Source organism: Parasteatoda tepidariorum, chromosome 4, assembly GCF_982258835.1.
Source record: "Parasteatoda tepidariorum strain Cologne lab strain chromosome 4, Ptep-v5.0, whole genome shotgun sequence".
NCBI classification, from domain to species: Eukaryota; Metazoa; Arthropoda; class Arachnida; order Araneae; family Theridiidae; genus Parasteatoda; species Parasteatoda tepidariorum.
Window position 1 is genome coordinate 71,180,765 of NC_141758.1, and position 27,154 is coordinate 71,207,918.

The 27,154-nt window shown below is 26.5% G+C and overlaps 1 protein-coding gene across 2 annotated transcripts; it reads right to left on the reverse strand.

Moving 5' to 3' along the window:
- LOC107448491 (uncharacterized) lies at positions 1-25,971 on the reverse strand. 2 transcript variants are annotated; one of them, XM_016063690.4, is made up of 12 exons: positions 25,733-25,971; positions 22,075-22,183; positions 21,766-21,890; positions 20,621-20,821; positions 14,828-14,983; positions 12,117-12,406; positions 10,760-11,530; positions 8,715-8,765; positions 8,530-8,632; positions 7,324-7,377; positions 5,109-5,148; positions 1-3,160 (listed from the first exon to the last, which is right to left on the reverse strand). In XM_016063690.4, exons 1-12 carry the CDS (start codon positions 25,835-25,837, stop codon positions 2,889-2,891), a joined length of 2,277 nt encoding a protein of 758 aa, XP_015919176.1. In that variant the 5' UTR covers positions 25,838-25,971; the 3' UTR covers positions 1-2,888. The 2 variants fall into 2 exon arrangements, with proteins under 2 accessions (XP_015919176.1, XP_015919177.1); XM_016063691.4 differs by lacking the exon at positions 8,715-8,765.
- Between the last annotated feature and the right edge of the window lie 1,183 nt (positions 25,972-27,154).

Below are 27,154 nucleotides of genomic sequence, written 5' to 3' on the forward strand. Positions count from 1 at the left end.
TTCCTTTAAAATATTTATTAGTTCGCAAGGAAACAGAATTTTACATCATGAAATCAGAAACAAAATTACCTTACAATTACAGAAATTTTGTCCATAATATCATGTTATTTTTCATGTATACAATGAAAAATTGTTAATGTATCTTTAAAAATATCTCTAATTACCATGAAGGATTTATCACATATTATTTGGAACCTGACATTTCCATTAATTTCTTCATATTGAACTCAATAACCAACACGAATAACAAAAATAGTTACCATTGTAGTTTTACCTTATCAGAAAATAATAAAGCTAAGTACAAAAAATATGTAGAAAAAAAAACTTTACAAATATTATTCTTAATAAGTACAGAAAATGTTCATAGAAAATACTTATATCAATGAAATTAATACGTCTAAGTCTATCACTAAATGCAATAAATTTGTTATGTTTTGAAAAATTAGACTAAACTAGAATAGCCCCCGAGAGGAATTTTATTAATTAATATCAATGAACTTTCAAAGCTTAGAGCTTAAACTTTAAAGTAGAAGGCATATTAAAAACACTGATTTGTTTCATTAACTAAGCTGTTATAAAATGTATACAGACTTTAGAAAAAGTTATGGCAATTTTAACCTAATTAATTCTAATGTATTTTAATTTTAAAAATATTTGCACACATTACTGATATTGCATTTAAAAACCAAATGCTTATATTACTGATAAAATATTATTACTGTTTAAAATGGGAATAAATGAATTTTCATCTTTCAACATTAAATTAACATACAAGTAATAATTTTGCACTCAATCTTATATATCTGCTATATAATTTATCTATACATTCACTCAAAAAAAAAATTTACTTTAAACAAATTCAATTTTAGATATTTCTATAAATACATGTCTCTTAGAGCTTTAACAAAAAGTCATACATAATAAAAATAGCATTTTTCTGGCTGGCAAAATTTTTTCAATTCAATTTTAGATATTTCTATAAATACATGTCTCTTAGAGCTTTAACAAAAAGTCATACATAATAAAAATAGCATTTTTCTCGCTGGCAAATTTTTTTTTTTTTTATGAGTAATGATTTCCCATTCAATAGTTCTGACAATTAAGAAACTTATTAATTCCAACGATTCGGAATAAAATTAATTGCAACTTTGAAAAGTTCAGTATAAATCTTTTTAATTTTGTTTGTTTATACCATTACTAATAATTTTAACAAAAAGTATTAAATAATAATCAAACTTCAATAACTCGAATAACTGTGACTCGATTTTTGAGTTAATAATAGTAATTTTAAGATCAATCTGGGTAATAGGGTTTTAATTCTACTATTTTTCCAATAAATTTTGTTCGCCTGTATTACTCATAATTGTAACGGAAATTGTTAAATGTAATAAAATAAATATATAACACTATGTTATACACTAGTATAGTGTTCTATTAAGACAAGTTTAAGTTTCCAGCCAAATGCATAAGCTAAAACTTAAGACTATTTTTCCATTAATCAAAATTCAATAAGTCATTTTTTTTTATTATCAGAAGTAATTATTGCTTCTGAAAAAATTTTTAAGAAGGACTTCTTTCATAAAAAAATAAATGAATAAATAAAATATTAAAAAAAACAACAACTTGGAAATTTTGTTAATTTGAATTATTTTTCAGCCAAGACTTCCAGGGGAAAAAATAATTTTACCCAGAAACTTACCCATAATTTCTGTCCATTTTTACGGTAGTTAAAACCTCTTTTATGAGTTAAGTTCGCAACTCTTTTAAAAGCCATACTTAAATTTAAAAAATAAGGGGAAAAAATTGTTATTTTCATTTTATAGCTATCAGACATCATATATAGCAGTGGGGTCTAATCTGAATCCCTTATATTCATCTTTATTGGTTCTTGTCCTTCTTACTGAGTGATCTTAATGCAACATTTAAAAAAAAAATAGTTTATTCTTCTAACTACTTTAAGTAAAGTAATAAAACTTAGTCTCCCCCCCCAAAAAAAAAGTTTACATCAGCGGCACCAGACAATTTTTGTGATCGTCAGGCAGACGTTTACTAAAAATTTTGATATTCCTGAAAATTTCTGTAAGATGAGTTCTAAAAAACATTTCCCTAAACTTATTAAATTCCCTCTGCAAATCTCTTAATATAAATTTAAATATTAAACAAATTATATGAATAATTTCGTTTTCCTTCCTATGTCCCTCACAATCCTATGCTAAAGTTTGGTTGATCCATGGCAAACTAAACATTGGACTACACACTGATTTATAGAAAATGTGGTCTTTAGTGAACTCAAACATTTTGGAGAGTTTTTAAAAGAAAAAAAATCTCAAAAAGTTCGTTTTTTTTTTAAATTTTACCTAAACTACAAATTTTTACTATAAATAATATTAAAAAAATGTTCCTTTGTTAAAACATTATACCAATATGCGAAAATAGTTTGAAAATTCCACTTTTTTTTCTGGACTTACACTACTACTTTGAGTTATTGAAGTTTAAAATAAATTAAGAAAGTCGATTTTTTCTAACCAGCAATAAATTTATATACATGTAATGATTTTCCATTTGTTAAATACCTAAAATGAAAGACATTCCCCTTAATTACTTTTCAGGTAACAAGGATTTTAAACATATAAATCCAAAAAAAGATTTATTGTGATTACCATTTAAACACATACTTCTTTAAAATAGTAAATTGAAGATTAACTTTTACAACAAAACTTAGACTTACAAAGTCTAAAGACATAACATTATAATGAGAAACAAATCTCTGAAATGTAACTAGTACAAACAACTTGTGCATCATAACCCTGGAGTAATTTTAAGCATAGCATGCCTTTGAACTTGAGTGCTATTATACTTCCCAAAGCAAAAACAGAAATACGGTTAATTCACTTTAATTTGCGGCGTTTACCCTTAGTTGTTTTGGAATTTTTACGACGTTTATTAGGGGAACTTGTCTCGCCGTTATTAAATACATCAGATTCTTCAAGTATTACATTATGGTCTACAGTATCTTCTAATCCATCAAGCAATTCAGGCTTTTTATCAGGTAATATGTCAGGAAGATTGTCAGATTGATCCAATTGATCAAGAAAAGGTGATCGCAATTCATCTATATCCACTCCAAGCATTTGAGGGGTTAATTGGATAAGTTCATCATCTAGAATAGAGAAATTCATGATAGGCTATTATTCATTGGGAATAATTTTAATTCAAAAAAAAATTTTTAGGACAGTGGGAGGAAATTTAGTTTACTGTCATAAAATTGCAAGGAAATTAAATGTGAAAAATTTTTTTTTCCATTTTCTTAAATCAAAGTGCTAATAGGAAGAAAAAAATAAAGATTTATAATTAGTTTTGAGTTAAATTTGAATATAAAATATTGAAATTAACATTAAAAAAAATATTGAATATATATATAAATAGTGGACTATCAATATAATGACTCGAATGGTACGAATGAAAAGAAACCTTACATTGTAAGGTTGTTATATTGTGAGTGCACAAAAATACTGTAAATATTAACAAATTGCTAACAAATGCTTTACTACAAAAATAATTTTGTAACAATCAAGGAAATTTTATTATAATGCAACTTTTTTTCTACATTAATATATGAAGTATTAATTTTAAGTATTCTTCAAAATAATGCTCAAAAAGTGAAAAATATGTGAATAATATGGGGGTTAGCGGTAAATTTTGATTCAATGCCATTTTCAATAAAGAACATACATCAAGATAACTGCAAAAATAAAGTTTTAACTCGAAAATAAACCACACAAGGGGACTGATATTTCTTAATAAAGTATGATTGATAAATTTATTGTATTCTTTGATAAGAAAATTACACAGATTATAAACGACCAAAAATTACAGCTCCTTAGGATGCAGAATAAGAAAAGGTCATGTTAATTTACCTCCATTAAAAATATATGTATATATATATATATATATATATAAGGTGTTTTGCATTTATTGTGTGATAACATCGAAGGAAATAGTGGTTTAAATAATTTCTTTTAGTCTCTTTCAAAATCAAATGACTAAAATTTGGTCAATATATTTTAAGGAATGATTCAGCATGGATGTTCTAACGAAAATTAAAATAACACTGCATCTACGGAAAAGTAATTAGGACCTTATATATCAGCCATAATAATGGGAATGTCACTGTAATAGAAGGCCGTACTAAAGAGTGTCGACTATATATATCATATATATATATATATATATATATATATATATATATATATATATATATATATATATATATATATATATATATATATATATATATATATATATATATATATATTAAAAAAAGAACTCTCTCATATCAGCCCAAACGAATAAAGTTAATAGGAGACACCATTATTTTTATATGATTTTACATAACAAAAAAGGAAAAGTATGTCTAAATAAGTTCCACCTTTAGTTTTTCAGATGTAAAATTGTATACTTTTAATTTTTCAATTTGCTTTAATCTTTGTATATGTTTCATGAACCTGTTATAATAATTAGGAAATTTAAATTTAAAACTTAATCAATTATAGGATGATTCCAAGTGAAAAAACAAGAAAAATACCATATACCACATTTACATTATATTTTTGCGAGGTTTAAGAAACTTTTAATAGTATTTCTCATTAATGAAAAACAATAATACAAAAATATGAAAAAAAATTAATTATTAAAAATACATTTTTAACCAGAAATAAGTTTTCTTCTCTTTGAATACATATACTAATAAAATAATTTTATATAATATACTAAAATGTAATATATTGCAAGGGATAAGCTTGAGTTTACACTCCCCGTTTCCACTAATTTTTAATATATTTCAAAAAGGTCAATCTGAACTATTATGAGACCAAATTTCCAACTTTCAAGGTACTTTTTCTTCAATTTTATCTAAGTCAAAATGAAACATACTGTAATCTTCATATTATCAATCTGTGTTTGGATAATAAAAAAAATATAAGTCATTTGAAAAATAAAAGTCTATACTATAGGCTATATTAAATAAAGTATTAAAAGTCTTAACAGTTTAAATTATATACCCAACTTATGTTGAAGGAATGTAATTTTTGAATAAATAGATATCTCACCTAAAATATCTTCTGGCTCTTTTTTAATAGATATGCCATCCTGCAAATAGAAAAACAAAGAGTTTATATGGATAGAGAAAATAATAAATTGAACTACTTTAAACATTTAACTGTTAAAAATAATACACATCAACTTCAAATTCTGGAATACAAATTTTGAAGCATTTATTCTGAACCGTTATCCTTTTTATTTCAAACTAACAAATAAAATTCAAATTTAATCTGTGCATTTGAACCTCGATCCATCGTTCCTGCGTCTTTTATTTCCTATGTGTATCTTCACGTTTTAATGGTCCATCACAAATGCTATTCTTAAAATTTTAATAGTAATACATATTTAAATTGTTTTTGAAACCAGCCAATTAATATGTCTATGGTTCAGCAATTCTACCGGCATTTCACAATATCAAAGTTTTTCATTTTGAAACAAAAAAGAAGAAAAATAGTAACTAATGATGAAGAAAATAAGGACTCATTATAGTTTTATGAAAATATTGAAACTTGTGGTGCTATTGATTCAAGAAACGGGTGCAAAAGCTGAAGAAGTGCAAAGTGATAAAAGATAATAAAGGCGAAAGGGAATAAAAACCAGTTCCAAAAGTGTCAGCAGGCTTTAAAACAATGAGCAATGTTCTGTTTTCTTGCGAGTGTACCAAAAATAAACAGCACTCTGTGACTGTTACAAATATTAAACATTTATTTTTTGCACTGAGAAGAAAAGATTGTATTTATACCAAAATTTTCAAGCATTTTAAATAAATAAATGTGTTCATTTTTTTTGCATAATCAGTATTTTTGCATTATTTGCTTTCAATAAAATTTTATTTGATATAAACTTATTAATGTTCAAGTTCATTACTTCTTTATTACATCTCATACACTTTCAAGTCATTACTTAATATTTTATGTTGTCCATTCAGGGTGCGTAGCGAAATTATTCAACAAAAAATAAGCACCTTTTAAGCACTTTTCAAGCACTCAAAAAATATTTTTAGGCACTTCAAAAAATATAATTAGGTAGGATTGGAAAGTTTTTGACAATTGACAGTTTTATCCTGTTTTAACTGTCATGTCAAAAAAAAAAAACTTTTGGCATTGTTTTTGACAGTTGTCAAGAATCGTGAAATTTTGAATGATGTAAAGCGAATGGCGTTTTCATACGCTATGGACTGACAATACGCCAAAACAGATTGGGGTTGAATTTATTGTGAAAAGGTTGGATAGAACAATGTGAACTGCATCTTTTCGTAGCAATCCGTGCATAATTCATAGCGAAAATCAACATGGTAAAGGAAAAATCTCTTTTTAAAAAAGGGAAAATAAAGCACTTTTTAAAAACACCCAATGAAAAACAGCACTTTTAAGGGCTTTTGAAAAACGAAAATCTAAAATAAGCACCTTTAAGCACTTTTTAAAAACGCTACGCATCCTGCCATTTATTTCATAAACATAAAACTTTTCTTTTATGTTTTTTTTTGGTTTGTTTGTAGTTATAATAAACAAATAAAATTATCATACAAGTAACAAGTTTATTGCATCATTTTCTGACAGTGGATGTTCAAAAATACTTTTCTTCTGTAATTTATTGTTGATCTCTCAAGCCTCTGAAAGCTTTAAACTTTGTTGCAAGGTATGAAAAATCACATGAACTAAACGCTTCTAAAGTTACAAAATAGTATTTAAGTATTTTAGAAAAAATATTTTAAAAAACATAAAAAACTGATTGTGTCTCCTCCGTTATTGTATTGTAGTGTATATGAGGTAAATTTTTCATTTTTTAGTAGGAAAATAAATAATTTTATTTATTAAATTATTTTTATATTAAATTTAAAATATTCTTATAATACTTATTGCTTAATAATTAATTGTATAGAAGTCCTAGAAGAAATCCAACACTGGATTAAAACAGATTACACTTTGACTATTTCTTTTTCAAACTCTAAAATCATTTTTTAATAACCTTGTAAATTAGTTGATGCTGCTTTGAGACACATAGCTAATAAAATATAAAGACTAATTGTATTTAAATTTTTTGACCCCAAACATGAATCCGGCAGAAATTGTGCATATATCTGCTAGCTGTAGGCTATTTTTCCAGTCAATAGTTTTTATAAACAGGTCAACAATTTAGAAATAGCAAGGACTAATGCCCAAAAGATAACAAAACTAAAACTACATCATTTGAAATATAATAAAATAGTTTAAAGGAACTTACAGTTAATTGATCAACAAATGAGTCATTGCTCACCATGCCATCAGAACTGAATAACTGCAAAAGAAAAAGAAAAATTTAAAAAGAATACACACAAATAGTTTCAAATAAAATAATATTTTTCAATTAAATATAAAAAATTATTAGTTATAATAACTAACTTATTAGAAGCATAAAAGAAAAATTAAAGAGTAAATATATTGTAGAAAAAATGAAGCTTAAATTTTGCTTTTTGAATCACTAAAATTTAATAAACTATTTTTTTTTCATTTATGTAATGGCAACAATATAAAAATTACTCAGAAACTCAAGAAGTATCCAACAGGGGATAAAATTTTAACCTCAAGAAAAAAAATAAGGCAACTCCATAAAATTGAAAAGCTATTACTGTGTTTATCATAAGTTTAAGCTAAATAATGCGGCTTTGTAGCTTCTAACTTTAAAAATAAAACAAAAATAAGTTTTGTTTATTTTATTTAAGTATACTTATTTGTTTAAAAAAAATTCCAAAAGTCATTTTGCTGTAAAAAAAAAACATTTTTTTGGAGAGTGGGTGAGAAAAATTTTAAATTTCACAACTTTATTAATTTATTTTTCTGATATGTCGATTACTTAAATTCAAATATTACTATTTTTTTTTAGCAATCTAGACTTTAAAAATCTTCTATGCTATTTCGGAGCTTATATCTAAAAATATCTTTTAATATTTTATCTGATCTTCCAGGGTTTATAGTGTCTAACGTGGCAAGGTCAATGTGATTAATTTTCTAATACTAACTATCATTCATTCTAACAAAATTAAATAATTTTTGTAAGTTAATCACGCCAACTGGTTATCAACATTAAAACTTAACATAGTAATAAAAAGAAAATCTTTATATTAATAATTAAAGGTCAACAGCTGCTAATAGTTAAAGAAGTAATTACTACCATGCAATTATTTTTAAAAGTAATTACCAAATATTTTAAAAATACTGGTTGCTATATATGAAATAAAAATTATATCTATCAAATGGTCAATTATAGCTTAGTTAAATTAATTTACACACCAAGTAAAACTAACATTTATTATCATCTACATAATACATCTATTAACATCTACATAATGTTTTTACACTAAAACATTTTATAATACCTAAAAAATTGTCCCAAACATTTAACTTAAATTTAGATTTACTGAGAAAATATAATTGTTTTCTCAAAACATACCCCTAATAATTTATCTGTATCCACATCCCAAGAATTTGTAGCAATGTCTTGAAGCCTGTTCAACTCTTCTTCGACAATCAACAAGTGATTTGAAAAAGTATTTCTAAAATAAAAATAGTTAAGATTCAAAGTAAGTAAACACTCATAAATAAATTTAATAAAAGATAAACAATTTTTCATTTTACTCTTTCAAAGAATGAGCTATTCGGTCACTAACTTCTTCCCATGAACGTCCTCTAAAATTACAATATTGTTAATTTAACTACATTTATTACATTGAATATTGTTAGAAGTGAATCAAATTACAGATGGATTAGAAATATTTTAAGATCAGGCAAGTAGCTTGATAATGTTAGTCATTGATGAAACTAATAAAATAAAAGCTTATTTTTTTTAAGTGTGTAACAGAGAATACTTAAAAATAAGTCTTCTTATTACATAAAAGATTTAACAACTTGTAATAAATTACAGACATGCTTTTTTATATCTGATGAAATTAAGCAACCAATTTATAAAAATTAAGTTTCATGCAAGTTTAATAGAATTATATAAAGTTTTAATTTTTAAAATTCAGCTAAACATATTAAATTTTTTAAAAAATTTATGTAAAGAAAAAAAATAAGACAACAGTTCAAATTTAGAATATATTTTTGGATTTAGAATTATTTTTATTATTTAGAAAACTAGAAAATATACCCTAATTATAATAGTAAAAACAAATTTCTATTTCAGGAGGAAAAAAATTTAAATTTTTTCTTTTGTTCAGATTTTTTAAAAATTAAAACACACAAATAAATGAAAACAATATAATTATACGATATTATAATATAGGATAATAAAATTATTGATATAATAATTGGTTGATATTATGCACATATGCTAATCTTTTCATGGTATAAGAAAATTTACATGGTGAGTAAATAAAAAAAGACAATTATGTTTTTAAATGAAGTAAAAAAAATGTAGCCATTGCCACATAAAGAGAAGATACATGTTGAGAAATTGCAAAACACAGTAACAGAAGCACCATTAAATTTGATTAACTAAGAAAATAAAAAGGTATGTGAAAGTAAACTTTATTAAATTAAAATTTTTATCTTGTTACAGGTATCCCTCATCCACTAAAACCTTCTATAAGATTACACCTTCCTCTTTTAATAATATATTGAAATCACAACTTATTTAATACTATTAACCATAAGTATTTTTTAAATGAATAAATTTCTGGAATGCATTCTATTTTATTAAATTAAACCGTTCATATACTCAGATCCTGAACCTCTGTTTAAATGTAGAACTCTCCAAATGTAGAACCCCAGGGCGAAATTGTATAGAAAACTACTCTGACACTGAAAAACAAGCTTACTGCCCAATCACTTAAAAAATATACAGATTGGAAAGAACAGCTAACATTTTTAAACTCCTCAAACATGTCAACCGTTATTAAGCAAATAATGATTTTTAATCAAGTAAAATCTTATTACAAGTAAATCAGTTTCTTTGGATTATATTATAAGATTACTACTCATTTTCTGATTTAAAAAAAAGACACTGCTTGAAGGTTTGCAAAAACCTGGACTAAAGCTTAGGAGGTTAATAACATATCAAAAATATTAATTAACTCAAAGTTATTAACAAAAATTCTTATAAATGTGCAACTAGCAATACATGAAAATTTCAAATTTTTCTAATAAAATCAATAAGGTTAAGGTGAAAATCTTGATATTGATTAGATAACATTTTGACATCATTTAGCATATTCTTGAGGTATAAAATTTTATATGCACCGTAATCCATCTATCATCCTTATAAATTCTTTTAAATGCTATGCAAATAAAAGTAAATTAATTAAAGTAAATTAGCTAGTTGAAAAATAAATTGAACTATTACAATCACAGTGAAAGATAAAACTATTACAATCATAAAAGGATGTTTTGATTTTTACCGATTTGGTTTGTACTGTTTTTAAAAGTTATGAGAAATAAATAGGTATTTCTTTTATGCCTAAGTCCTCATTTTAGAGGTTTTGATAATGTAGGATTAATGTCAAAGAATTTGAGATTGCAAAGTTTCCGCTTAAAAAATTGAAGTGGTGAAAAACAAAAATTTACTGATTTTATTAATTTTCTTTTTATAATTTCACTCGGCGAATTCATTTACACATAATACCATGTTAAATATGTATTTATTTATCCCAATAGATTAATATACTCATAAACATGCATCTTACTTCAAATTATCTGATTTAGTTGAATTAGAAGCCACAGATGATATAGGATAATCATGTTCCCGTTCAGCTATACTCATTTCAGCATCCTTTTGAGAGTTTGCAAGAGTGAAATCTGGTGCTACCTCTTCACCCAAACTTACTTGAGGAGTATTCAAAGAATCTGACATTAATGGATCCATAAAATCACGTTTCGAAGAGACATTAAGAGGACTTCTTATATTGTCTAAAGAATTCGCTTTCAAGTCAATGAGGCAAGATGTTGGATCATAGAAATCTGAAATTGCTAAAGAGTTCTCAGTTTTATCAGACTTTGTAGTTTCAGGAATATTACAAGTCTTTTTTACTTTTTGGGAATTTGCACCAGCTATAATATCACTAATATCACTTCCTTCAGGAATAGATATGACATTACTGATTTCAGTTCCTTCAGGTATTGAAATAACATTACCGATATCAGTTCCTTCAGGAATTGAAATAACATTACTGATATCATTATCTTCAGGAATCTTAATATTGTGGCTAATGTCATTACTATCGGGAATCGTTATAACATTACAGATGTTGATTCCATCAGGAACTGTTGTAACTTCACTAGAGTCCTCTTTCTCTGGAATTGAGATTACATTTTTGATTATACTTTTAGCAGGCATGGTAATAATGTTTTTATTTGAAGCTGCATTAAAAGCATTAGCAACATCACTGGCTGTTATGTATTCCAGAGGTATACCTAAAACTGATTCTTCATTGTTATCAGCATTAACAGTTGGGGAGCTGGAACAAAATAAACCAGAAAATCAGCTGAATAAAATAAATTAGAATACATAAACAAGAATCCGATTATTTTAAAGACACTCGTATATAAAAGAAATCATGCTTGACACAAAGGTTGTGGCACAAAGGTAAAAACTCTGAAAATTTTATGTGACAAAATCAATATCAATTTATATACCATATAGGTTCTACATTTCATATAACTTTTTGAATTAACATTTATAATTAAATTACCTACTAACGCAGAACCTTTAGAGTAATTAATTCAAGGAAAACTTACTTCTTACAAGAATCACGATATTGGATTTTAAAATCGTGTGAGTATGAATCGTGATATTTCATTTTTAAAAAAAGGCGAAAATACAAATTACGATACAAAATTTTTAAATCACGTAAATACAAATCACTTGGCAAAATTTTTAGAAATCACTGCTTTGATTTCTTATATATGCTGTGTAAATTTTGTCTTTTAAATGAAATTATTAAAACAAGAAATGCAATTAAAATTGAAGTGGCCAGATTTTATATTAAAAAAAAAACTCACATATAATGAACTTTTAAATAAGAAATTAAATTATAACCTTACCTTGTCTGCAGTGGCTCCAGAATACTTAAAGGTAGTCCACACTCAACAGAACTACTCAAACTGGAGGTTTCAAGTAGATTTTCATTAGTATTATTAATTGAGTTTTTATTTTCTCTAGGAGGGTTGATAGCAGGAGAAAGAGATATAATGTTTGGGTTTTTGCTAATGGAGACTGGGGTAAGGGTTTTGGATGAAGAGGCTGTATTACAAGTTTCAACACTTAAAGGTTCTTCCACTTCAAATTCTTCAACTTCATGGATGACAGGTATAGGGGAATTTTTATCTTGGACCTAAAATATATAATGATATAATGAAATATATAATGATTGATTAGATACTGATAGTGAGTCAAGTCAATGACTAGACTCACTATCAGTATCATAAATCAAAAAAAAAAAAAAAAAGAGTTGATGCACACAGTAGCTTCATGCTTTTAGCAATATTGAAAAATCAAATTTTTACCAAGCTAATTATTTTTTGTACAGCTAGATTATTATACATGTAAAATCATAAATCATACATTTTTACTACACAATTTAATTAATAACCTCCAATACAAGATAAATAAAAAGGGCAATAAATAATAAAAAATTTTAAAAAACACCCTGAATAACTTTTGATCAAATGATGGAATTTTTCTGTACCAGAACTTAATCTTAAAGGTTCAACGGCTTAATCTTAAATGTGCTAATAATTACGATCTTTTGAATTATAAATTCAGACGCAAAAATGCACTATCTTCCAAAATTTGGATTTTTGCTACAACTTAAAATATGGAAGGTGGTTCTAATCTGCAAATGTATAACCAATAGTTAAGACCAGAGAACAGTTAAAATATTAAATTCAGTTTTTGTGTATTTTGCCATAACTCAGGAAGTAATAAAGTAAACAAAAAACGCTTTGCACACAATTGACTCCCATGCAAAAAACTATTTTATATAATTATTTTTAATTTTGTATTATTTTACTAACTATTGGAGAAAATATTTCGTACTTTAAGGCCCATAAGCAGAATATTTTCAAATGTTCTGCAACAGTACTTATTAATTTATACTAATGTTCTGCAAGCATTTTACAGCGAAAAAAAGACAACTTTACGTTAAAATATACACTACATTATTTTTTAAACCAAGGCAAACACAAAATTTTAATAAAGACGATGATGAATTATTAACACTAGAAAGACTGAAACTTAGTATGTACCTATATTGCTCAAAGGCAAACAAAATGACTGCATTGTGATAGAATAACTAATGTGTAAAGAATTTGCTTAATTAATTTCTTATATTTTTTATATTATTGACAGTTATATAACAAGTTATTAGTAAATATTAACGATAAAAAAATTTACTTCACTTGGAAGGAAAATATTAATTTATGCATTATTATTTGTACATTTTTTGCAAATGAAAAAGCAGTTAAAAAGCAGTCAAAATGACTTCCTTTAGGAAACCTAGTGCTAGTAAAATGCCTATGATACGAAGGTCCGAACATTAAAATAAAAATCTTAACCTTAAAAATCTTTCGAAGGGCTAAAATTTGTGTCACTTACTCAAGATACAAATTGTTCTGCAGGACTTCGTTTGTTCTGCGACGTACGTCACAGTTTTAGGCACTTTCTGCTTCTGGACTTTAAGGTATATATTATTTTACCTCAATTTAATAAACATAATTTTAAATAATGAATTTCAAAATTTGAATAAGCCAAATAGTTTTTGAAAAATAAAAATGGCAAAATATGACTTCTTTGATGTTGTTGTAGTTCATTTACGTTGCACTAGAGCTGCACAATGGGCTATTGGCGACGGTCCGGGAAACATCCCTGAGGATGATCCGAAGACATGCCGAAGACACAATTTTGAACCTCTGCAAAGGGGATAGCAACCCCGCTTCAGTAGCACGACGATCTGCACGCGAAACGACTTCTTTGAAATTTTATTAGTGAGACATTAGGCAACTAATTTAACTCTATAATTTAAAATCACATACTTTAAAAGGATGTAAAAAATTTATATCATACAATTCAAAATATTTTTGACCATTTTGTATATTTTGTAAAATAAAAAATAATTATTGTATAATTTTTACACTTCTTTGTTTTTTTTCCACACCTTTGGATAATCATATTTTATAATTGAGTATAAAACTTTTCAATTTGTTTAAAATATTTCCAAGATGTTGAGAGATATGCAAAAAGTAAAATTAAGGCTTCCAAATTTTTGACCACTTTCTTCAAACCTTTAAGATTGAGTCCTATAAAGTGAAAATTTGATAATTATATCAATAACTATTTAGGATGTTAAATTTTTCCTCCACTATACACTTATTACTTAAAATAACTCATTAATATCAAAGTTGAAACTTCTCTATAATATTTTGAATATTAATATAAGATGCATTTAAACAATTCAACGCCTTTAAATAAAGCAACTTTCAACAACAACAAAAAAACTTAGCTAACAAATCATTCAATATTTTTTCTATCACTATAAAAAGAAAACTTAAGTTAAATGTAAATAGATTTTAACAACTAATAAAAGTAGAAATGTGTTACAATTGAAAATAAATATTTGAAAGCAAGAAATCAATACTTTTTTTAAAGTATATTATCTGTTTTGAAAAATTAAAAAGGAGCCAAAAGTACTCTAAATACTTCAGCACAAAGAAAATAACTAAATGAAAAAAAATGTAAAATAGTGCTTAATACTTACTATTATGCATTCAGGATTTTTTCGGAGGAAATCAACAGTTGTAATCTGAGAAGCTTTTCCTTTATAACTTGGACTGTCATGAAGCATTCTCGCTGCTCTTTGTATACCAACACCTACAGGTTGATTCCTTATAACTTGAACCAGAAAATGAATAACCTATCAGAAAAAAGTACAATTATTTAATATTACCATAATTTATTGAAAAAAAATGCTTTACAAAATTTATAATTTATGTTACAGTGAATTCGCGATAACTCGAATCTGATAGGACTGACGAAAAACTTCGACATATCGGAAGTTCGACTTACCGTTAGTTTCGGTTTTGGACTTTCAAAATATTGTCGGATTATTTAATTAATGCTTATTAATTACAAATCTTCTAAATGCTTACAATATTTAAGATCATTTTTCTGACAAGCCATTTACGAAAAGACTGTTTGAAGCACTTTATGATACCCTGGTCCATCGGCTGCAACTTTGCTATTGTGTTTGGCGGGAGAAACTGCAAGTTTACTGCTTTCAAATTTGGTAGATCACTATGCGCTGTGCATTTATCCATAAAGAGTATCAGTTTTCTTTTCTTAGCGAAGAATTTCTGATCCAATTTTCTTACATAGTCTTCATATAATACTGATGTCATCCAAAACTTTTTGTTAGACTTGTAATCCAAAGGATACGTTTTTACATTCTTGAAACATCGGGGGATTTCGGTATTTTCCGATAGCAAGTAAGGGCAATTTCTCTGTCCCAGACCCATTTCCTCCAACTAGGTCAGTCAAACGTTCCTTGCTCATTTTACCCCCAGAGCAGTTTTCATCCTTAAACATCATAGTCTTATTTGGAAGACATTTAAAAAATAAACCCATTTCATCAATATTGAAAACATCATTTTAACTGTATCCTTGAAGTAAATTTGGTAACGTTTCATTTAAAAACTGTTCACATACTTCAAGAGGGACAGCTTTAGCTTCTCCATGAAGAGTGCGAAAGACATTGTGTGTGTGTTGCAAAGGAAGGGACAAGATATCAGCTCCTAGGTTTTTTTTCTTGCTTCAAAAGATCCCAAAAAAAATCGAGTTAAAGGGAGTAAAATTCGAGTAATCAAGAGTAATTAACATGAAATTGAAGATAAAAGGGTCGGGACCTCATAAAAAAATCGAGTTATAGTAATATTCGAGTTATCGTACTTCGAGTTATAGCGAATTGACTGTATTATTAATTAAATTCAACAACAACAAAAAATTCCCCATTACAACTCAGTAAAAATATAGCAACAGGAAATTTTCTTAAGGTATAAACACAAATGAGTAATGTAAAAACAACATAACAAACAAATAAAATAATTGATATGATTAATTTTTGAAATTTTAATTTGATGAACAAAACATGAATAAAATGATTTTCTTTTAAAGGAAAAATGTTTAAAACTTAATTTTAGAACACATTTATTAATTTCAGAACACATTAGAATAAAAGAAAAACTGAAAAAAAACTTAGTAATTTTAAGCTCTAAAAAGAATTTATTTTTTAGTTTCATTTAAGCAATTTTTTTTTACAACTCTTTTAAGCAACTCTTATCTATTTATTTCCCGTTTGTTTAATATTAACGAATTCAGAAACATGATACACAATTTTGACACAGCAGCAAATAAAACAATTTTACTGTACAATTATTTAACTTATTGTAAACAACCAGGTCCTGTCACATAATCAGGTGCAAATGCACCACAGCTGGACATAACTCGACACATAAACCTGAAAAAATGCATTATAAACAAATATGACCCACATAGAATAGGGATATTCAAAAAACTTTTTTGGAAGACTGGAAAATTTTGATTTGTTTTTATAAAAATGATGCAAAGCTTAGATATTTTAATATCAAACATTTTAAAAAATTATTTCTGTTTCATGAATAAAATTTAATAAACAGTAAAATAATCATATCTTTTAACGAACAAATGAAATAATTAAAATGCAGAACTTTTATAAAAGTTATCACTGGGTTAAAAACTGCTAACTATAAGTGATTACTCTACTATATATTTATCTTTCATCTACTTAACAAATATAAAATTTTTGAGTATTATACTCAAACCTTCACTAATATATTAACCAAGACAAAAAAAAAAGTTTTCAATGGTTTTTTTAAAGCATAGTTAATAAAACAAAGTTAGAAAAAAATATATTTATTATTTCAATTATTTACAAACCTCAAAACGTAAATGAAATAAATGAACTATTCTCAAATAAAATAATACTAGTGCTGTTTTCCTACTGCAATTAAAGGATATTAGTACTCCTCAATAAAATTAATTTTAAATATAGATAAAACAAACCACCCAAGATTTGAGAGTTTAAATGAAACCCGGGAGCTATTCACTTAAACTCCATTGCACTAACACATTTTGAAAATAAGAAGTAATGCAGCCCATGATATTCAAATCTCCGAATCTTTGTGAAATATAATCTTCAGTTATCTGAAAAAACAGGCAAATTATAATGCAAAGTTCAAAAACACAATCTATATAACATAAAACATTAATATGTATGCATATGTAAAGAAAAGTTTCTTTTCTTGCAATGGCTCAGCTATGAACTAAGCAGAAACGAAAAATTAAAAGCACTCTGTTTTTACATATATAAAAAAAAAATTATGTTGTGATTTTAATAGAGTTTATTTATTTATGCAAATTACAAAGCATCCTAAATCTTTATTTTAGTTTTAAAGGTGCTTGATAATTTAGCAGAAAGAAACATATTAATGAAAAAAGAGAATATAATCAGCTCCCGCGGCAGAATCGCGGCAATATTGTCGCAGAATATTATAGAGTTCTTGCAGGAAGAATCATCTTTTCGGAAGTAAAGAATTTTCGTTTTTCAGAAATAGTAAAGAATTTTGGTTTTTTACAGAAATTTTTTATCTCTAAAATTATAAAATTAAAGATGCCTTTTTCGCACATCAGAGAGGAAAGAAATGTTCATGATTTTTTTATTCTTATATCAGAAGAATGAAAAATATAGAATAATGAAGTAAAAAATGTCTTTTCTACAGAAATGTTGGAAGATTTTTTTCTTCTCCAGAAATCATTATTTAACTACTCATTTTGCGACGATATTCTCGTTAATCCACAAGTTATTTCAGCCGTTCTTTAAAACAGTTATTGCAACGAATTTTTGCTTTGTTTTTTCTAAATCCTGATTTCTTATTATTTACATTCTTATGAATTTTTGAAATATACCAATATAACGGAATGCGAAATTTGAATTGCGGATTCTGAAAATCATTCTTTGACACGTTCATTTTGTGCCAATATTCTCGTTAATCCATGCGGTATATTTAATTGCCGTGATTTCGCAGTTGAACTTTTTTCAGGTGTCACTGCTACGGATTACACGATTTTCAATTTATTTATTTTTTATATGATCATGATTTACGAAATTCGAAAAGGAAATAATTAGTGTGTTTTCTTGTTTAGTAAAATGTGAGAATCTCACCCATGATAATAGAATTAAAAAAAATTATTACATATTCATTTAAAAATTAATTACAATTTTATTTTATTCAAATAGGTTGTTTTTTTTTTTTTGTAAACACAACATTTTTGTTACTTTAAATTTAGTTAGTAACATGTATATTTGCTATTATTAAAATCATCTTGCAAAAAGATATTAGTGCTAGAGAGGTTTGTTGCAGAAAACCTAAAAAAATTCTGCCATTGGGTAACCAGCATACTTCTTATGTTGAATGATGTTGCTTATTGATTAAATCTAAATTTATGTTATATCCCTGAAATACTGCTCTTGTTTCACTTTATAACTACTTAGAAATCGACAAAATTAATTTTATACTTCAATTCCTCATTAAAAAACTATCCGCAAACAGCTTGATTGGCAAGAAGTACTTCAGGTACTTTTGTTGTCAGTGCAAGTGTAGCTACATGAGAGTTTTGGGGAATCATGGAATTTATCATCGGAGTTTTATCTAAAGGATTAGAGTTTTTTCAGATGTGATGTGTTTAGTTTTGACTTATCTCGTATCTGAATATGAGATTAGAATGTTAGGTTGTTTTTTTTTAAGTTTTCCTTTTTAAAGATTGTCCTTGGTTGGTATAGGGTTAGGTTTTATCAGAGTTTTGTTTTAAGTGAATCAGCTAATCAAAATTTTACTTTTGGTGGGAGGTCTGGTTGCCTTATTTTGCCTATAATCTGAAAATGCTCATTTCTGTATTTATTTTTGTTTCCTAATTTCATTGTCAGCATCTACATCATTCAATCCACCCTCACATTTACTTTAAGAAAAAAGTCTGCAAGTTCACCAACGCCTGATTATGTAAGGCATAATGTAATTCAGCTTTGTGGCTCTGGGCTTGCCGCGGACTTACAAGTCTTGTCGATCGAAAACTCTGATCTCTGAAACAATTGAAAGAAGAAGTAGAATCTCTGATGTCAGTAAGAAGTTATTTTACATCAAGAACTGTAATTATCGTGTTGTCAGATAATTGCAAAACTGAACCCTTATAAATCAAAACTTGTTGCATAATTCATGTAAACTATTAAAGCACACAGCATGAACACGTTGCAAAATGAAAATGGTAGAAAATTATTTTAGAGTTTCAGATAAATAAAAGTCTCGGAAGTATGTCTTGAAAAATTTACTTTGAAAAAGAGTTGGGAGTTTCCTAAAACAATACAAAAGCATAAAGTAGTTTATTGCAAAACTAAATTAAATTCACTTCTTGCTTTCTAATTTTTATTTACTTCAACCAAGACGGATTTACTTTTAAATTTATATATGTAGAGTCTAATAAATATGGCATCTACTTTTCTAAATGAATTAAGATTTCAAAAATTATTTCGTTTAAATTAAAGTTTATAATCCAATGCTGAATCAGAGCTCATTCTAGGCAGAAAAAAAGGGCATTATTATTCTAAAAAGGCAATAATTTCTTTATATGGGTTTTACACGTTCTATTAAATAACATTGTCAATTAGTTAGTGTCAATTAGTTTTTTTTTTTTTACTTCACTAAAAGTAGCAAAGTGATCATATTAATTACTAATTTTTATTAATAAATTGACATATATATAGAGTTAATGAGCTAATTAGCTTAGTAATTTATTTAAAATGCATGCATATATTAATAAAATAAAAAATGTATATTTTTGAGTGTCTGTAGTTATGATTTAATAAATAATATGATTAATAATAATTATGATTTAATGATAGTGGAAGTAACTGCAAACTTTCAAAGACATGTACAACAAGGGGGTGTGATGGCTATTTTTCCTTTCCCATATAAATCTATGTATTGACAGCAATGACAAACTAAATAAAAAGAGTTAAAAATAACAAAAGTTTAAGAAATCCATTGTAGAGTTTGGGGAAAAAATAAAGAAGGGTTAAGAGCAAAAAGGGTATGGAGTCTATTACATCAGGACACTAATTTACTTCAGGGGCAACAGGGTGAATTCTTTTGACTAAAAGGGCACCAGGGTGCTGTGCCCTGTTTACCCTGCCTAGAATGAGCTCTGGCTGAATAACTATCATAAAACAAAAATAAAATGTTAAAAGCTAAAAAATTAGTTTAAAATTCAGAACTGTTTGAAATTTTTTAACTGCAGCATCTTACGGATATACATTTATTAACCTATATACAGCATCTAGGTAATGACAAATATAAAATTAAAAGACTTAAAAAAAACAAGGGCTGCAATAATATATTACACAAAATAAATATCGTTAAAATAATTTCATTCTAAAAAATAAATCATTAAAAATTTTCTAACATACTTTTTCTATAACTTGTTCTTGTTGTTTATGCTTTTGTCGCATATTAGTTAATTCTTTCCACAGGAGTTCATTTTCTTGTTTCATTTTCATAAGCATGTTATCCATACTATCTTGCTTATCTCTAATAGAAGTAAGATCAGTTAATATATCTTTAGCATTTGATTTTGAATGAGGCTCAGCAATGACTCTTGTATTTGGAATCTGTAAATATATACAATAACCATAAATAAATATCGTTTATTAAAAACAAAATTTTTATTACTTTTTAAAATTTTGTTAGACTTTCACTCTTAGCTCACGGAAAAGCAATTGGAAAAAACAAAATTTTCACATATTTAATTTTGTAAACTATGCAAATTATGCTATATAATAATCTATAATGAAATTCGAAGAAAAAAAAAAACTTGTATTGTTTCAAGCTTTCTTTTAAAAAGTACAAAAACTATTTATAATATTCCTTGAAAGTTTGTAAATTTATAAGATATTTAAATCAGACTTTTTTCATTAGTATTGATAAAATACAAATTAATGAAAAAAATCTTTTTAATTTTTTTCACACAAGCACAGAATAAAAGAATTAAATGATCATATCTTGTAGTACAGTTTAAAACTCATTTTTCTTTCAAATTTTAAAACAATTTTTAAAGTAATTTTAAATTTCTCCAAAAATTTTGTTTAATTTTATTGAATATTTATCAAAGTTATAGCAAAAAAAATGAAAGACTAAAAAAAAAGCACTTTTTATAAAAATATCCATTCTATTAATATTTAAGCTAAGTCGACGAAATTTTAAGCAGTTATTACAAATAACAACCAAAACATTGCAAATAACTGATATAAGTTACATACTTATTGCTTGATTTTCTGGCACAGAGTATTCAAAAATAAAATGCTTTCGTAACTTATTGTCAGTCCCTCAAACATCTGCTTTAACCGTCCTTATTGCTAAGTATGAAAAATCGCATGAACTATTAACCTCTACAATTTGCAAAATAATGCTCTAAGTATTTCTTGAGAAATTTAAAAAAAAATTTCAAAAAGTGTCTTTTCCATTATTGTAGGGTGCGAAATTACATAAAATATCTCAGCGAAAAATAAGTGGAACGGGTGCATAAAAATCAGATAGTTAAGATTAAATACAAAACCTTTCTTTTAATATGTTCTAGAAGATCACTTTGTTCTCTAAGAAAAAAAGAATGCTGGAACTCCATCTCATTGTTGTCAGTCCTTAATCCTGATCTTTCATAGTTCATAACTTTTCTAAATCCATCTAAAAAAACATTTAGAAGATAATCATTATTTAATAAAATATTATGTTTTATTTTTATTTATTTCATTTTTATATTTTAAAAATAACATTCGATAGAAATAAAAGAAAAAATGATTTATCACATTTTGTAATTAACTATTTAAGACTCAAAATAATAATAATAATAAAAAAAAAAATTACTTACACATATTCAATTGCCGAACAAAGCTTGCCATGTTACTATGTTTAAAGTACTGAGGGAGCAGCTCACTGGCAAATTTTGCCTGGTCTTTTATGATGAAACTTAAACCATTCTGAAATTTGAAATGTGCATTACTTCATAAACAGTTGAAAACTACTTATTAATAACTTTAATATTAAGCATGAATTTACAAAGGAATTATCATGAATTGAACGAATCAAAGAGTGATAACTTTAATTTAAATGTTGTCATAACATCGAAATAAATTATTATTGACACATTGTAACATTAAAATTGAATCTTAACAAATTGAATGCATCAGAAAGAGATAAATCAAAAACGTAATCCGAAAATCATAACATTGTATTAAAAACATCAGAATTTGAAAAACAATGCAAAAAAGGCTGAAAAAGTTATAAATAACTCTAGAAAAAACTATAAAACAATGTGAAATTACGATGAAAACGTCACAAATCGAACTCATTAAAAAGTGATAACTCAAAATCAAGATTCAAGCGATGTAATAAATTAGTATTAAAAATATTTGAACTAGAAAAACCATGTTAAAAGAGCAAAAAAAAAAATATAAATAATTGCTGATAAACTATCATCAAAAGACGTAAAATTATAATAAAATCATCACACACTGAACACTTTGAAAAACCATACTGAAGCAGCCAAAAACAATTAAAAAAATATGTAAACTAACAACAAAAAAAACTGAATCTTCTTTATATAAACTGAGTGTTAAGAAATTTCTTTATATAAATAGTGTTCTTTACACAAACAGTGTTAAGAAATTATAAAAACTGAGTGTTAAGAAATTTCCAGAAAAATAAATTCCATTCTTTAGAAAAATAGGCCCTAAAAACAAAATCTGAACCAAACCCAGGATATTATAGTGGTGCTTTATAATTTACATGTGAAACAGCAATCCCCAGGCTTCTCGAGAGTTCTTAATAACAAGTTTAAATAATCCCTATATCAAGCTTTGGTGATAGAGGATTAAGAAAATTTACATAAGAAAACATTAATGATTTGTAAAACACTATTTATCCAAATAAATTTCTTAATCAAGAATAAGAATAGACAATCTGAAGTCCATCCACCCTCCTGTCTGTTACTAAGTCTAGCAACCAATAACCATTTTCAATTTGAAAGTCTTAAGTCACAAAGCCATGGTATGTTATAGTTTTGTGAAATTATGTTCCATGCCAAATGGACGAAAACAAAACTCTAGTGAAGAAAATGTATTCTATGGGAAATGTTGGTACAAAGATGGCATGCTTAGCCCTCACTAAATCTAACTCCCCAACTTTTCCACATTTTGACTAAAAAATTTTAAATTCCCCTATATTTTCCGGATTTTTTTTGGACAATTTCCAAATTCCCTGACTTTTCCCAGTTTTCCAGGTGGCGTAGCAGCCATGTCATTCCCTCACTGTGGGAAAATGACAATTTTGTAAGAGATGGTGATGTAGTTAAAGATGTTGATGTTTGTTTTTTCTCTTTTGCTTCACTTTGTTATCTTTTAAGCCAGTTAAAAACTGCATACATAAAAAATATGATTTTAAACATGTTTAAAACTAAAATTATTGTTCCCACACCACGTTATCCCCTAAATTAAATATATATATATTCTTGTCTAGTACATTCTCCTGTATCATATTACATAAAACTAGATATTTATTACTTTTATTCTTGTTCGCACTACCTAAAAATAGCCTATATGCAAGGAGTGACCCATTTTTATTCTGAGATTATTTTGTTCATAACACTGTTAGACATGAAAAAATCTCACAAATTGTCTGTTGCTTTGGCTAATGTTTTTTGAGGAATGATTTGAGTGAATTGATAAATTGGAAGAATGCTAGTTCATTGCAATGTAATTTTTGTTTCATAGCTTATGTTTTTTCATACTCTATGCAATATACACTTTAAATTGAAATAACATTCTTGATATCGCAAATATGAGCATGAGCATTTTATAATCTGAGATTAAATGAAATCTTAGATTGACTAATCAACAAGGAATTGGATGTTAACTAAACAGATAGAGATTAAACAAGATACAATGAACTAGAAATTTTTCCTGAAGAAAAAGAGTACAGCAGAACTGCTGTAGATATAACCTTCCTTGAAAGGTCATTTTTTTTCCCCATATCCTTCTTTCAAAAAAAGTTACGTGCATCCTTGCTTTATACATACAATCAAACTTATTATTCATTAATAATTAAAAAGAAAAATTAAAACAAGATGGTTAAAGGTGGTGTGAGGACAAAATAGAACTTTTGAATGGTCAATGTGTGGCCTTCTAACTTCAAACTAAAAGTTATTTGAACAAAGCTACATAAGCAAACAAATTTACATAATAACCAAATTTTTATCATTAATCTAAAATTGAGGAAGCACTAATAAAAATTGTCAAAAGATTTCAAATGTTCATGATTTTTTTTTTTTTTTTTTGATTTTTTAACATAAATTTTCCTTAACTAAAACATTTTTAAAACAGGTTTAGTTAAAGAACTTATTTATATTAGTTTAAGATAAAAATAAATTATGTTTACAAAAAATATATAAAAATTAATGTCTCTACAGAGAAAGATGTTAACTTGGCATAATTTAACTTTAGAAGACAGAATGTGTAAAATTTTTTGTTTTAATAAAAAAATATATATGTAATTACATTAAATTTCTTAATTCTTGAGATAAATAACTGATGCTCTTAGGCAAAGGAATAATAAAACTATTAGTTAGTATAAAAACTAAATTTATAAATGCTCCCAAAAGTCAGAAGTATTTCTTTGTGGCTTTCTTTAGGAAAAAAAAAAAACTAGTGCACTCTTTATCTAAGCAAGCAAAACTGGCCCTTTAAGCTGAAAGTTTAGTATTAATTTGTAAAATTTATTGAACTATTAATTTCATAAACACTGATTTAAAATAGTGTTGATAATTAACTTAATTGGCTGTATATTTTTGTTGATGATCAAAAGAAATAAGAATTCTTATTATTATAAACTTTTGTTATAGAATAAGTTAAAATTCCTCAAGCTATTAATCAGTTTCGAACTTGTTTTCCAGTTGTCATCACGCGGAAATCCACTCATAACAAAAAACACATCAATGTTTGTGAAATCGATTAGAATCATAATGCAGCTTAAACAATAAGCATCGACCTAAATACTTTCAATGGAATATTTTTAATAATTCTGAAAGAAATCTGAAGCATATTTCTAGCTAACATGTAGTATACCTTATAAACAGAGTTATAAGTTGTCAATTAAAAACATTAAGTAATGAGCTGAAACTTATCACGTTCTTAGCATCTATTGAATGTTGCAGAATTTATTATATGGATATAAGTTTGCCTCCTTTTTCCAAATTTAAACAAGCAATTTCAATAACAAGATAAGAAGCTTAATATTAGAAAACGTACTTCTAGTTAAACATAAATGTCACTTCACGGAAATATATAAATACATTTAATCGCCGGAAGGTAACAAGTCTTTCGCAAATGTGCGCAATACAGTTATATAACTTAAACTCGGTATTCATAAACAAAAATCTATAGAAATCAAATGCATCGGGTTTATATGATACATATAAATTACCAACAAAAAGTGAAAAATAGGTACAATGGCAAAATAACCCCAAAACTTACATCACTCCAGGCAATTAAATCGTCGCATGATGGGTCTTCAACTAACTTCCACAGCTTTATAAGAAAAGCTGGGACATTAGAAGTATTCACTTCAAAAGAATGCATTGTCTAAGGAAAAATTCAGAGTATTAATCAATTATTCCTTGATATGATTATCTTCGTAGTTTAAGAGTAATTTTCCGCATATTATATTGTTTTGCATTGCACGGAATATAAATATAAACATAACTCAATAGTTGTTGCCAGATCCATATTTATGAAACAACTCAGCTTTGCTACAGATTTACGATAGCAACGCTCGTATACGTCAACTGAGGAAAACACCAGTTCCATGTTCTCAATTGCATTGATGCATAAACGATATTTATACAATAACATAACGCATAATGATATTTATATTTGCAAAATACATTTCAAATTTAACGCAATGTACTGATCTCTAAGATATGGTTCTTAGTAAAACACTGAAGTTAAGCATCACTGTCAGTGTACAGGTACAATGGCGTACATAGAGTCAGGTGAGCCCCCCAGCAAGATTTATCAATGCGCCCTATCTTAAACTCAGCACAATATTTTTAAAATTACGATATGAAACAAGAGCACGATGAAGAAACATTCGGATACTTGTAATCATTCATTTTATTTCAATATAAATATTTCAATATATATATTTTATTTTATATATTTTTATTTTAATCATTTTAATATTAATTAATAAGGTGGAATTTAGAAAAAATACGATATTAAAACATTGTGTACACATACCACTTTGAAATGAAATTTATCTTAAAGATTTGAGAAAAGAGCTTACTATCTTTCAATAATTATATCAGTCTAGTTAAGGGTTAATACTCATTTGTAAAGTGAATGAAAAAAATCTTATAAAATATTTTTATTGTAACTCATATAGTAGGGATACACATCCTTTTTTACTGAAGGGCTACATGGTCAGGTATTTGGACATGTCAACAGAAATCATGGTAATTTTACAGTAAACAGCAGGACACAATTCCTTTTATCAGTCAACTTAGGTACACATTTGGATAAAATTAAATTCTTTCAAACATTAAAATCACTTCAAAGCCGAAGAATTGGCGATCGAAATGGGTTGCAGGTGGCGTCGAGCAGAACGCTCTACCTATGGCAACACTTCACATGTATTAAATACGGTGATATGATCTCTGATCTCGGGGTTTTCAATCATAACAAACGCCTTTTAACATAATATATATTTAATAACAAGAAGGATGATGATGATGGTACAGTGTTATGGAGGAAACTGATTAGAAACTAATGATTTTACATTACTGCGCAGAGCGCCATCTATTGAGCTTTAGAAATTATAATTAATATGGAGAAATAAATAATATTAACACTTCCCCCCGATGAACTCTTAGTTCATAACAATTTAATCATTTCATA

What these genes read in the sequence shown, in the direction of transcription:
- LOC107448491 (XM_016063690.4), bottom strand. Translation starts at nt 25,837, where the DNA reads ATGCATTCTTTTGAAGTGAATACTTCTAATGTCCCAGCTTTTCTTATA. An exon ending in AAGAACAAGTTATAGAAAAA is followed by an intron (nt 14,984 to 20,620) that starts GTATGTTAGAAA and finishes TTTTTCTGATAG; the next exon opens with GTTATTCATTTTCTGGTTCA. An exon ending in CTGGAGCCACTGCAGACAAG is followed by an intron (nt 11,531 to 12,116) that starts GTAAGGTTATAA and finishes ATTTTGTTCCAG; the next exon opens with CTCCCCAACTGTTAATGCTG.